Source organism: Saimiri boliviensis, chromosome 2 (genome assembly GCF_048565385.1).
Source record: "Saimiri boliviensis isolate mSaiBol1 chromosome 2, mSaiBol1.pri, whole genome shotgun sequence".
Taxonomy (NCBI): Eukaryota; Metazoa; Chordata; class Mammalia; order Primates; family Cebidae; genus Saimiri; species Saimiri boliviensis.
In genome coordinates, this window is record NC_133450.1 from 56,669,672 (window position 1) to 56,682,801 (window position 13,130).

A 13,130-nucleotide genomic window follows, 5' to 3' on the forward strand; every position below is an offset into this window, starting at 1 on the left:
GAGACCAGCCTGACGAACATGGTGAAACCCCGTCTCTACTAAAAATACAATAATTAGCCGGGCATGGTGGCATGCACCTGCAGTCCCAGCTACTAAGGAGGCTGAGGCAGAAGAATCGCTTGAACTTGGGAAGTGGAGGTTGCAGTGAGCCGAGATCACACCACTGCTCTCCAGCCTGGGTAACACAGCGAGACTCCCATCTCAAAAAAGAAAGAAAGAAAGATGTTTAGTGGATTTAACAAAATGATTGCCTCCAGAAGCACAAGGCCCACCAGAGACAAAATAAATCTGAGTATAAGGTCCACATCATCCCTGTGTCTGTTTTTGGTTTTCCCTACTCCCTAATCAGATTAACTGCGTCAGTACTTTCAAATGCTTACTTGTTAAAGGGAGGCAAAGAACTCGCCCAGCCCAAGTCAGAACTCCTTGCGCTTCCATAGACCTACACACCACAATTCCACCGGCCATACAGTTGTCCCTGTTACAAACTTCCTAGTCAGAAGGATTCATAAGCATCTCTTTCTCATTCAAAGGCAAGTAGAGGTAAATCCCTGTTTCCAGAGTGAATGAAACTTTTTCAATAACCTTTCACGGTAGAGACTTCCACTTGACTTTCATTGCCCAGTGTTTCATCATATTCTAAACCTAAACCAATCAGTGACTAGGGAAATGCAATTATCAAGACTCATGGAGACTGACATAGGAGGACAGGCCCAGGACACATTTTGCACACTCTGATATCCCCTTGTGACTAGCACAGAGGAGTCACTCAAAAAAAAAAAAAAAAGATTTAATAAATCCACCATTTCCCTCAGTTCCTCGTCCTTAAATCTTTCTTAATCCCATGTTGAAGAGTTCACTGCTTCTCATTTTTATAACAAATGCCCCCAAAAAGAGAAGGTATAGGTCCTAAAAAAAAAAAATACTGTATCCTTAACTATTTTAGGTTGAGAAGGGAATGAATGAGTGGGACTGAAACTCCCTGGTTGGTCTGAAAACAGCTTGTAAAATACTGTGATCTCAGATGTCCCTCATGCCAACAACTATGTTTATTCTTCTTGTCCTAGAACAGTATCAGTGTTTAAAACCTTGTTCTCCAATTCAGTACATTATCATGAGGAAAAGGGGAATTTATTTTTTAAACTTAAATTGACGTGTTCTAAATCAATGAAAAGTTTTCTGCATGATTCGATATTAACAGTTAATAAAAATCTATCCATTGGCAGTGGTATAGGAAAAAAAAAAAAACCTCTCCTGAGGTTGTAAATCACACAGATGGCAATTCAAGCAGGGCCTGCCATTAGCGTATTGGGGGAGAAATCCATAGATGATGCATCGTCATTCACAAAACATCCACAGGTCTTCTGTCCTTAAGCTCATAACTCACATTAAGTATCAAATATCCTTCAATTTTACCAAATATTGTTCAGCATATAGATTTACAAAAAAAAAAAAAAAACAAAAAAACTAAAAACCAATTTCTGGATGCCTGCTATTTAAGACATCTAGCTCACTAATTGCAAAATCTATAGAAAAGTCTGCATAGCATCAAAGCTTTAGTTGATCCTATGAGCAGTTCTAAATGAAAAACTGTCTCTTTCGCGAGTAAATAAAGCACTTAATGCAGTTTCTGGCTATAATTGTGTTTCTCCTGTGGGTTTTGAAAATGACCTTCTTGTAAGCATCAAGGACTGTAACTTTTTAGATAAGGAAACTTGTTCTTGTTTTATGTCTATGTTAGGTTCATTCCCCTATAGCCCACAGTTTTCAAAAGCCTAAGAAAAAGTAATCCAGAATTTAAAAAAAAAAAAAAAAAGAAAGAAAGAAAAAGAGAAAGAAAGAAAAAAAGTCCTGTTTCCAGAATGAAGTTCCCTGTCAGCCTGCCTTGGGCCTTAGGTGGAGAAGCAGAGATTAAAGAGTCAGTATTCTTTTTCATGTTTCATCTGCCAGTTTTGTGAATGTAGAAAGAGAACCAGTGGCTACAGCTAAGCACCCAACTGTGGTATTAAGTAGAAAGTGTGATTCTAGCACACCCCCCTCACTTACACACACAGATACACACTCTAGTGAATTCAAAAATAATTTTTGAGTTTCTAGCAGAAGGCACTTGCTCTCCGTTCTCGGCGGCCACTGACGAAGGTACCTCCAGGAGGGGGTGAATGGCGCCACAGATGCGTCCTCCTATCGCCATGACGATAATGAAGCTCTTTGTTCGGCTGTGTGAATGTGAAGTGTGGAATCTCCGATGATCTCACCATTTCCTATTTATTCTATACTTACCTGAATGCACCATGTCTTGCAGCTTTTTAATGCATATGCAAACCACTAAAATGTCCTTTTGTGAGACAGTTTGCTAAAAGACCGCTTTTGATATGTGTTCTTCATCTCCTCTTCAAACTGAATTAGACTGCTTCCTTCTTTTTACGACACAACTAACTCACTATTTAGAATCTTTGGCTTTGATTTTGTAGAACAGCCCAACAGGAAGGGACCACATTCTCTTTTTTCCTCCATATTTCTGAAGGCAAACTTGTACTGATTTGTTTTGATTTACTACCAGAATTATGTTCCTGCCACAGACACTGGCTTCCTTTATGTCCTTTCAGTCAGCAGTCTGTGTCTGCGGACAAAGTTTTCCCAAGGAAAACTGAAATCCCTCTGTTGGTAACTGTGTGCAGGGCCGTGGATGTGTGCCTCAGCAAAAAGTTCATCAGATTTGCAGGGAGAGGAATTATTCTTTCAGAGCAGTACGTTTCTTATATGCCAACCACTAAGCTCAAACCAAGAGAGCAGGTGACATTTTAAAAAGATATTCAATAAAATTTAGCATCCAGTCTTGGCGGGGGGGTGGGGTGGGCAGGGGAAATGTGTGTTTGATGTAAAAGGTCACATGTTCTGAAATGTAAGCACTCTACAATTTTCTTTTGATTGAACTGTATCTGCAGCTTCCTTCACAGTTAAAGGTGTGTGGTATTAATATTTTGACTTCAATAGCCAAAGACACACTGACTCATGGAATATTCTAATTGTTAGCTAAGCAAGGCTGGAAAAGTTCGACTGGGAGGATTAAAATCTCTCCCAGTTCATCTCTATAGTATTCCTCTCACAAGTGGAAGGTCACCTGTGTCCTCTGAAGAGCGCAGCTTATAACTCGAAGGCACCTATAACTTGGAGGGTGGGGTGGTGCCGACAGCAGTCTCCTGGTTTTCCTTACAGCAACAACAGCCAAAAGCAGCTGGTTACACCCTGGGCTTCAGAGTAGCAAGGAATGTGTTCCTGTGTGCCAGCACAGATGTTCCCAGTATGTCTGGGACCATTTGAGATTCTAAGTGAACCTATACAAGTGTCTCTATCCTCTCTACGTCTTGAAGTCTCCTTTGTAAAATCTAAGAGACCATTTAAAAGTTTTGGGATCCTCAAACTAAAATTAATTTCTAGAGTACAACTTTAAAGACGTAATTCTAGAGATGCTTTGATGTGATCAGTGAATTCAACGAGAGACATGCAGGCTACTCAGCCCCAAAATTTTAGACAAAAAAAGTAAACTTTGGGATAAACCAAAGAAAAGACGCCACGTTATATCTCAGAAGTACCCAGACCATATGACAAAGATGTGATATTCCAAACAGAACTTCTCTCTCCTTCCTCTCCTTCTGCTCCTATCCCTTTGTAGTTTGCAGACATGGCTATGACTTTACTCCCAGGCTCATTGGTGTGATGAGCATCTATCTCTCTTCAAGGGACAATTAACTATCTTTTTAAGGACTTGCATATCAAGTAACTCACACGGTGGTTATTTTTGTTATTGCCCACAAAAGGAATTTTATGAAATAAACTGATACAAATATTTTCTCCTTTCTCACTGCTTTCTAAATCTAAAACTTAAAAGACAACTGCCACAGGATTAAAGAGAATCAAAAAAGTTTTTCTGTTTTTCAAGTTCTCTAATTTATTACACACTAAAAATCTCTTTCAAACTGGCACCAAGGTGGCTTTTCTTCTTGAGCTGATTAGGACCACATGAGCTCAGGAAAAGCTGTCAGATCCTGCCTCTGGCACAGCTGGAATGATCCAACTGATTTGCCAATAGGACTTTTTTGTTTTTTCTTTCCCAAGAAAAGAAGCTTCATCCCAGAGTCACAAATTTATATTCTGGAGGCACAAGCAAAAAGTACTTCTTGTTCATTTTTTAAAGAAGCTAAATTCCATTATGATTTCTTTTTTCTTTTTTTAAGTTGGAGTCTCACTCTGTCACCCAGGCTGGAGTACAGTGGCTCAATTTCAGCTCACTGCAACCTCCGCCTCCCAGGCTCAAATGATTCTTGTGCCTCAGCCTCCCTAGTAGCTGGGATTACAGGTGCATACCACCACACCTGGCTAATTTTGGGATTTTTAGTAGAAGCAGGGTTTCACCATGTTGGCCAGGCGAGTCTCAAACTCCCGGCCTCAAGTGATCCACCCACCTTGGCCACCCAAACGTTATGATTTCTTCTACAAGATCTCTTGCAAACCAAAAGCAACTTGGGTGGTATTTTGGTAAATATTTTGTCCCGACTCTGTACTGTATCTGTAGTTATCTAGTTTCCCACTGGCGCCTGGGGGGTCTCATTCAGAAAACACTAATCCCTAGGAAATAGTTATGATCTAAGACCAAGGAAGAATGTCTACCCTTTAGGAATCCTGTCTGTCAGACTGGCCCAGGGTAAACCACAGGTCAGGTCCAACTTGTCTTCTTCAGCTGCCTATGGTGGGCTTCCAAACCTGCTTTGTGGTATTCACCACAGAAAGCCAAGGGAGATCACATGGCTCCCTGACTCCGCAAGGAGGCCTTGAGCAATTCCCTTCCCCTTCAGTCTTTTTTTTTTCTTTTGAGACAGAGTTTTACTCTTGTTGCCTAGCCTGGTATATAATGGCACAATCTCAGCTCACCATAACCTCCGCCTCCTCGGTTCAAGCGATTCTCCTGCCTCAGCCTCCTGAGTAGCTGAGATAACAGGCATGCACCACCATGCTAGCTAATTTTGTATTGTTAGTAGAGACGGGGTTTCCTCACAGTGGTCAGGCTGGTCTTGATCTCCTGACCTCAGGTGATCCACCCACCTCGGCCTCCCAAAGTGCTGGGATTAAAGGCGTGAGCCACCGCGCCCGGACCCCCTTCAGTCTTTTTACAGATACTGCCTCACATCAGAATTCACCTGTCCTGCCTCTCTCACATTTTGGTCTGCTCTCTTTGCTAGCTGACCTTTGGCCTGGGTAATAAAGAAAGCTGTATTATTGTACTTATGGACCCTAACAAATGAATGCTGGGTCTGACCTCTCAGGAAACTCACATTCATTTAAGCAGACCCAGAGTTATCCCACTGTAACTCAAAAAGATGACACCATACAATCCCTTAGCAAAGAAGCCTTTGGGCTCCCTTCACTACACCACGGAGGTCAAACATTTGGCTGGATATCCATTTCCAAATTGGGATTTTATTAAGAGGAAGTATTATCAGGAAGGAGGTGGGCTCATCTTTACATTGATTCTACAGATTCTAATTTGATATTGTAACTACTTTATCTCATTGCCCCTTTCTATACTTTGTATACTGGAGATAATTCTTTTTAAACTGTTGCCTGCTTTTGATCAAATTCGGTCTAGAACTCCTAGGCAGGCTGTGCTGATCTGGCCTGCCATCTCCATGTAATCTTCATGTGATTCTAAAAAGGGCTTCTTAGTCTCTTTGCCTTTGTTCAACATACTAGAACCAGTTGGAATTATTCCTCGTTTTGGATACAAAGCAGACAGATTTATACCCCCAACCACTGACTGGGGTGCTGGAAGTTTTCTCGGTGAAAATAGTGGACAGAATTATATAACCCATCGTTCCCTATTAATAGAGAACCAGGCTGAGAGGATTTGAATAAAAGCACATCTTGTTGCATGCAACAATGGTTTGACAGAAGAGCTGTATGGCGGAGTCAGTATTTTACTGCTTTCAGCCTCACCACGCGGTTTTGTAGCCTGGGAAGCCGTGCATGCCGAATGGCAGAACTCACAATTGCCTACAAAAGCAGAGAACAATGCAACCTGTGGAGCCCCACCACCAAGGGAAGGTGACAGTTCCCGGCCTGAAAGACACTCTGAACTTGTGAGGAGTTCCAGAATGAAACTTGTTATGATTTGAAACATTCATCAAAGTAAGGCTTTTTCAACTCACAGTTAAAACATAATTACCAGATTTTATAACCGCCCAGTTAGTGTGCTGCAGAAAAAAAAAAAAAAAAAAAAAGGTAGAATGGAAGAAAACCTTCCAAGTTTATATGTTTATGGATATAATCGATGGACATGTGATTTTTCAACACTTTCAGAGCCAGTGAAATGGCTAATGATGAGAAGAGCTTCAACAGCCTTAAACACAGCTCTTTTCCAAAGTGACTTCCCTTTACACCCATCCACCCCTCTTAAAAAAAAAAAAAAATCTAAATGTACTTCATGAAACTATTGTATATGAAGCACTTATTAGCCGTAATTAAATGGACAATATGAATTTACTACGTCTTTAGGACTCTGGCTTGTTCTGGTTTAGAGCAAGATGATTAATGCAAATACATATTACTTGAGATAACCATTTAGCAGCTAATTTAGCCAAATTTATTACAGCAGTTAGAGGTTTTTCATTTTAGCAGACGGAGACAAGGACATGCCAAAAATGGGCGACGTAGATGAGTGCACACTGCCCTCTAGTGGCCAGCCAGCCGGTGAGCTTTTGGGGGGCGCCGAGTTGCTGCGATCAGCATCCAAGTAATAACAGCAGGTTTTCCACATTTCCGGCACCCTTTTAAACCATTCCCATCCACAGCACTTTATTTCAGGGGATGATTTACTGCACTTTCCCCTTTTACTAGCTCAGGAGTACCCAGATACAAATCAAATCAATTTCAACTTGGCGAGATTTTGGTTAAAGTATCATTTTTAACATCTGCATTTTAAAGCTCTCTTTCAGTGGATATTTAATGGCACCGTTTCACATTACTGATTGTTTTTACTTGTTCCTTCATTTGGGGCCATATTTCAGAGTCTGTGGAGCTGTCACTCTGTTTGGCTCCAGCCAAGTCAATTCTGTGCCTCCCTTAGGCCAGTGTTTCTCTCTGACTCCACTGGGGAATTTATTTTGTTCCAACGTTCAGCGAAGTCTCACCAGAATCTCCCCCGACTGACCAACATAAATTTAGTTCATCCAAGGACTGTAAATTGTTAGACAAGATCAAAAGGGACAGACATATAAGGATGCGGGTTGAGATTGCTAACACTGAGGAGAAATGATCAAAGACGCTGGGTAAAGCATCTTTGGACTCATTCAAACATCCAGAATCTCAAAGAGGTCTACCTCAAAGCTATGAATACATCACATACAAATTTGCCTTTCTTACCATCTGATGTCGAACCCATCAACAATATCCACACCGCATTAGGTGTTCCGTGAGCCAAAAAGATTTGTAGTCTTTTCATTCTTCTCACACCATGGCTGCCCAAAACAGAATAAAGTCCTGCTACAAATGCCAGTAACCCTGGCTCCAGAGCTGCCGCCTCCCTGAATTGTTGATTTCATTTGTCTTTCTAATGGCATTCTATATTAAGCATACAGAGGGCCACCCCTGGCTTGGTGCGGGTCCTCCCATTTTTAGGCTAGAGGTTTTGTAGAGATTTTTTTTTTTTTAAGTTATTTGATCCCAGTCTTAATACAATGCCTCTGCTTTGTTTTGTTTTCTCCCCAGTGCTGAATAAGGGTCAGTGTGTGACAAAGTACTATCGTTGGATGCAGAAGAATGGAGGATATATTTGGATACAGTCCAGTGCCACCATAGCTATTAATGCCAAGAATGCAAATGAAAAGAATATCATCTGGGTGAATTACCTTCTTAGGTATATTTTTACTTCTTTTCTATTTCTGTCCCGGTTGTCAAATATGCATCCCTATGGTTAACGGCTGACGTGTCGTGAGTATGACCTTTTGACAGTACCTGGGATGGAATTTCATGGCAATTCTGCTGTTGTTTCCACAAGATTCAAATAAATGTGGAAGATCGAGCTATGTTGGAAGGGACTTGCAAGATTTTCAGTAATTCTTGGTCTGTCAGCATTTGGGCATCTCTGCAGAAGTTGCTTTGATTTTCCAACAAATGCTGAGGCCAGAAGGCCATACACCCTCGCCTACAGCTGAAGCATTCAAAAAGTATCTCTTCATCCGCCCGCCAACCGCCCCCCCCAACACACACACACTCACACACACCAGTCCTTGTGAAAATTAAGTAAAAGCGAATGGGAGAAAAATGGCAGGGAACATCCTATTCCTCTTATATTTCATCCCTTTAATGCCCTTACATATTACATAGGGTTTGACATCCTGAGCATTAAAGTTTTGGTAAACAAAGTGAGTTGCTTTGCCAGAATCAAGACAATAGTGGTATAAAACTGAAGACAATCTTTTTCTGGCCTACTGTGTTGTGATCTTGGGCAAGTTTTACTGCTCTTAAAATGTGTCCTTAATGTTATATTTACAAGTGAGCCCAAGCTTTCTAAATTCTGTTGTGAGACACCACTTCTCTCCCCTTCCCAATCTACATTCCACCTTTGAATTCAAACCAGCAGGAAAGCAACCAAGACCCACAGACTAGGCCATCCGAGTTTGGGGGCAGGCTTTCTACGAGGTCCTCCACCCATCCTGGCATGAAGCTGTCACAGCACTTGGCCTGGCTCCTTCCCACCCTCATCATTCTGGTCTTTGGCTTCTCCTGGGCTAAAGCCACCAAGCAGAGCCACACGTGGTCTGAGTAGGAAAATTTCCAATAGGTCTTATGAATGGAAGTTGGTGCCCTTTGGTGGATAATTTAGACAGGGAGTACCTGAATCCCATTTTTCTTTGAGACAGCCAAATGGAGCCGAGAAGCTAACAACCATGGCTCATCAGCACACTGGCCCTTCCGAGTGTGTTCAAATACTTTGGTGGTGACTTGAAGGCATGAATGTGCTTGCTACCAACAGCATATCAATCAGACACTAATGATTATTGCTCTAGAGAGGGCCTTAATGTGCACCACTTAAAAGAGTCTTCATTTATCTACTTGCTATTTCCTTTTTTGACCTCTTCTGCTCTACATTAATCCTCTCTAAAGGTAAAAGTGTGTGTATTGAATGCGGCTTTCTCCAAGGCCTGATTTCCATGCAAAGTCTCCCCCGTGTTTGTGATGTGTTCAAGATGAGTTCTGATATCAAGGAATCCTTGTACAGAGTTTTATGGAGTAATTACTATGTGCAATGCAGGTGGCTATCAAAACTCATCTGCCAGACAGAAAACAGATTAAGGTCTTGTGGCACTGATATTCTTTTGCTAGGCAAAATGATACTGTGACAAGGAGACCCATCGCCGTTAAGAATTAAACGCTAGTAACAGGCACCCTGGGGCCAGCAGTGTCTGCCTCCCATGTTTATGAAACGTAGGTACTGAAGTCATCTCCGTGGTTTTACTCCCATTCCATGAGATTTCTTCCTGTCTGGATCTTTCCTACTGCCTCCTCTGCCTCATGACTTCCTCCTCTGCCCACAAATGCAAAAAGTAAGAAGACTTAAGTAGCCAATCTCCGAATACCATTGGTCTAGCCTAGGATTAGATGGTACAAACTCATGAGCTTTGGTGATTCTAGTCCATCAAATCTATATGGATAGAAAGGAAGTTGAGGTATCAAAGACCAGTCTTCAACCTCAAAAGCTTCAGTCTCAGGCACAGAAGACCTGTTTCAGCTGAGCTAAACACCCTCCCTGAAGTCAGTGATAAGGGACTGTAAGTTGTAGGGCAAGTGATCTGTGAGCCCCCAAAGACTGACGTAGATGGGCTTTAGCAGGGGAAACGCCACCAAGGTAGCCGTTCACTGGTGTCGTTTCCATAGGCTGGAGATCTAGGAAGAGAATGGCATGGCCCTGGCCAAACAGCAACTGCAGAAGTTTGGTTTTCTCTCCCACATTCTTGTCTTCCGTTCTTCCCTGAGTAATATTTTCATGCCACCTCCTCCTTCCCAGACCCTTGCACCTGGGCCCCAGTCCAGGCTTGTCCTGCCCCGTTCTGAAATCACCGCTCCCCCAGTCTTCTTCCCATTCTGTCATAACACTTAACTATAGACTCTTAGAGTGTTCGGAGCCGGCGTGACGCGCGGACTAAGTCCACCTTCCCACCATTAGTCTCATCTGATTATCTAGGGAAAGCTTTGCTGCTGAAGCTGATTCACACTAAGGAGTACATGCCCGATAGTCCATTTTAGTGAATTACCCCTCCCAGGAACATTTGCACTTTTAGAGTAGTTACTGAAATAGTGACTCGTCACTATAGGCGTTTTGCTAGAGATTAGCAAATGAGTCAGTGATCAATTTTAAGTCTCTGCTTGGTTAGCCATCACGAAAAAATAGAAGAGGCATTTCTCATTTTGAAGCAGGAGGATTTCCTTCTACCTTCAGATTACAGGAGCCTGCTCTCCTTGTACATCCGGTGGCCTTAGAGTGGCGTTTCCAGAAGACAGGTCAAACTGGCTTAACATGCTCTCTCTTCCAGAAAAAGCCTTGCTTCCAAATTAAAAATAGAACAAAAATTAAGCACATTTGTGCAAGTGAGGTTAGATCCTTCTCTTAGGGCCTCTTTCACACTGGGACTCTCCCCACTGCAATCAGATTTCCAGCTAACAAGCCACAGGTGTACACCACATGAGCAGATGAAAATGTGATTGTAATGGGTGTGTTAACAGTTCGGTAGCCATGATCCATGCAGCCCTCGGTGCACCTGTGCGTCTGTCAGATCAAGGGCTCTGCCGCCCCACCGATAGTGTGTGAGCCATCTGAGCAGCTGAGAAGCTACATCAAGGAGCCAAGACGAGAGTACTGAGGCCATGGACTCATTAGGAGCCCAAGGGAAGACAGGACACACCAGGAGGCATGGGAATGAATTGTTGAGGGTACTTCTCATCCTCCCTTCCCCCAGGTGTTACCCTGGGAGGACTGTCAAGCAGCACAGTTCCCTGACCCCCAGTGGCACCTGATTATTTAAAAGCTTCTACGTGGCTTTCATGTAGCATTTGGATATTTGATCATTGCAGCAGGGTGCACCTGTTCCCTGGCACATGCAAGCCGAGCTTCCGTAAAATCCCATGAAGAGCTGAGAAATGATTTCATGTTTAGTCTTTGAAACTTTCTAAACTCCAGACGTCTGGGACAAAGAAGTTGGGGAGAAGATGGTCCAAACAAACCATGCAGAATGGGTGTCTGCACTCCTGACCAATGCCTCCCTCCCACAGCAATCCTGAGTACAAGGACACGCCCATGGACATCGCACAGCTTCCCCATCTGCCGGAGAAAACTTCCGAATCCTCGGAGACATCCGACTCTGAGTCAGACTCTAAAGACACCTCAGGTATTACAGGTATTATTCCTTCTTCTCCATGTTCTGCAGTGATGGCTTCTCCAGCACACACGGGGGTGGGCCACGGCCAGAGGGCTGTCATCAGAGGCAAAGCAACTGTCCACATTTCAGAGAGACATATGTCACATCAAGTTTTTACTGAGTCTCCTCCTCTCTCTCCACACACACATATGTAATTGTACACTGCTACATACCTGCATGTACTATACATGTATATACATATAGGTATGTGGTGCTGTATAAATACATGTGTGTGTATATATATGTAGTTGTGTGTATGTATCTATACACAGAAGAAAGGGAGAGTGCTTTTGAGATCTGATCTCTTTTTAAAAATATACAGAAAGGCTGGGCACAGTGGTTCACACCTGTAATCCCAGTACTTTGGGAGGCAGAGGTGGGCGGATCACAAGGTCAGGAGATTAAGACCATCCTGGCCAACATGGTGAAACCCTGTCTCTACTAAAAATACAAAAATTAGCTGGGATTGGTGGTGGGTGCCTGTAGTCCCAGCTACTCGAGAGGCTGAGGCAGGAGAATCACTTGAACCCAGGAGGTGGAGGTTACAGTGAGCCGAGATGGCGCCACTACACTCCAGCCTGGCGACAGAACAAGACTCTGCCTCAAAGAAAAAAAAAAAAAAAAAGAGAGAGAGAGATTGGTTGCTGTTAGCAATCACTTAATGTCAGTCCACTGGCCACACAGAGGGAGCCCTGCTCTAACCTCATAGCTAGCTCTTGGCCTCTACTGGAGGCAGGTCCTAGGGCCAGCTCCAAGACAGTCTGTGACTTTGAGCCCCAAATATTCACATTCCTACCAGGCTGGGACTGAGCCTCTAAAGTAGGATACTTAATGGCCTCGATCAATGCCTCTTTCAGGACACTGAACTGTTACTTATTTCCTGAATCTGTGCAGAACTAATCCATGCATTTTCATTTTTGGGGGAAGCAGACTTCCTGAGTACTTCTTTGGGACACAGGAAAGTTAATGTGAAAATTTACTTTTTCTCCCATCCCCAGCCCTCTTCCAGAGACACATGTAAGGCCAGGGAGCACCAAATTTGTAGGATTTTATAGCTGCAAGAAAACCCTAAACCTCTTCTAACCCTACCTCTTCTTCTCCAAAAGGGGAGGCAAAGACCACAGCTTCTAGTCCAGGCTGCCAGCCAGGCTTCCTCCGTAAATCTTCGGAGGCTGTGTTACTGAGAAAATCTCTTCTCCCTAAAATGTGGCAGCTAGGTTTCCCTGACCACAACCCCCTATCATGAGGGCACCTGTGCTCCAGCATCATAAGCATGTATCCCTTCCTTCCTCCAGACCCAGCTTCAGGGAGGCAGAAGGAGGTCCAAGTACTCAAGGCAGATCTTCATTGTTTTCCTATCCCTAAATTGCATTAATTTGAACGTTCTTGACAAAGACATAAAAAGTTACAGAATTGGTAGTCTCTGCCCCTTTTTAATATTGTATGTAGTTGTGAACAAAACAAAGAAAAATTCCCAGTGAGCTTATATACTAGTGGGAGAAGAGACAAGTAAATAAAAGTAAGACATCCAGTGAGGTGGCGCGGTGGCTCACGCCTGCAATCCCAGCATTTTGGGAGGCCAAGGTGGGCGGGTTGCTTGAACGCAGGCGTTTGAGACCAGCGTGGGCAACATGGCAAAGCCCGTGTCGCTACAAAAAATAC

General features: G+C 43.2%; 1 protein-coding gene and 1 long non-coding RNA gene across 15 annotated transcripts in view; one reads left to right on the forward strand and one right to left on the reverse strand.

The window, feature by feature from the left end:
- Positions 1-13,130, forward strand: part of NPAS3 (neuronal PAS domain protein 3) — an 856,499-nt gene that overhangs the window by 838,228 nt on the left and 5,141 nt on the right. For 11 of the 14 annotated variants that reach the window (XM_074393339.1, XM_074393340.1, XM_039469323.2 and 8 more), the window contains 2 exons: positions 7,762-7,909; positions 11,323-11,447. In XM_074393339.1, the coding sequence (XP_074249440.1) occupies positions 7,762-7,909; positions 11,323-11,447 (273 nt within the window). The remainder of the gene's footprint in view (positions 1-7,761; positions 7,910-11,322; positions 11,448-13,130) is intronic. The other 3 variants (XM_074393341.1, XM_074393343.1, XM_074393350.1) reach the window with 1 other exon arrangement.
- Positions 1-13,130, reverse strand: part of LOC141583571 (uncharacterized) — a 180,540-nt gene that overhangs the window by 143,817 nt on the left and 23,593 nt on the right. The window lies entirely within an intron of this gene.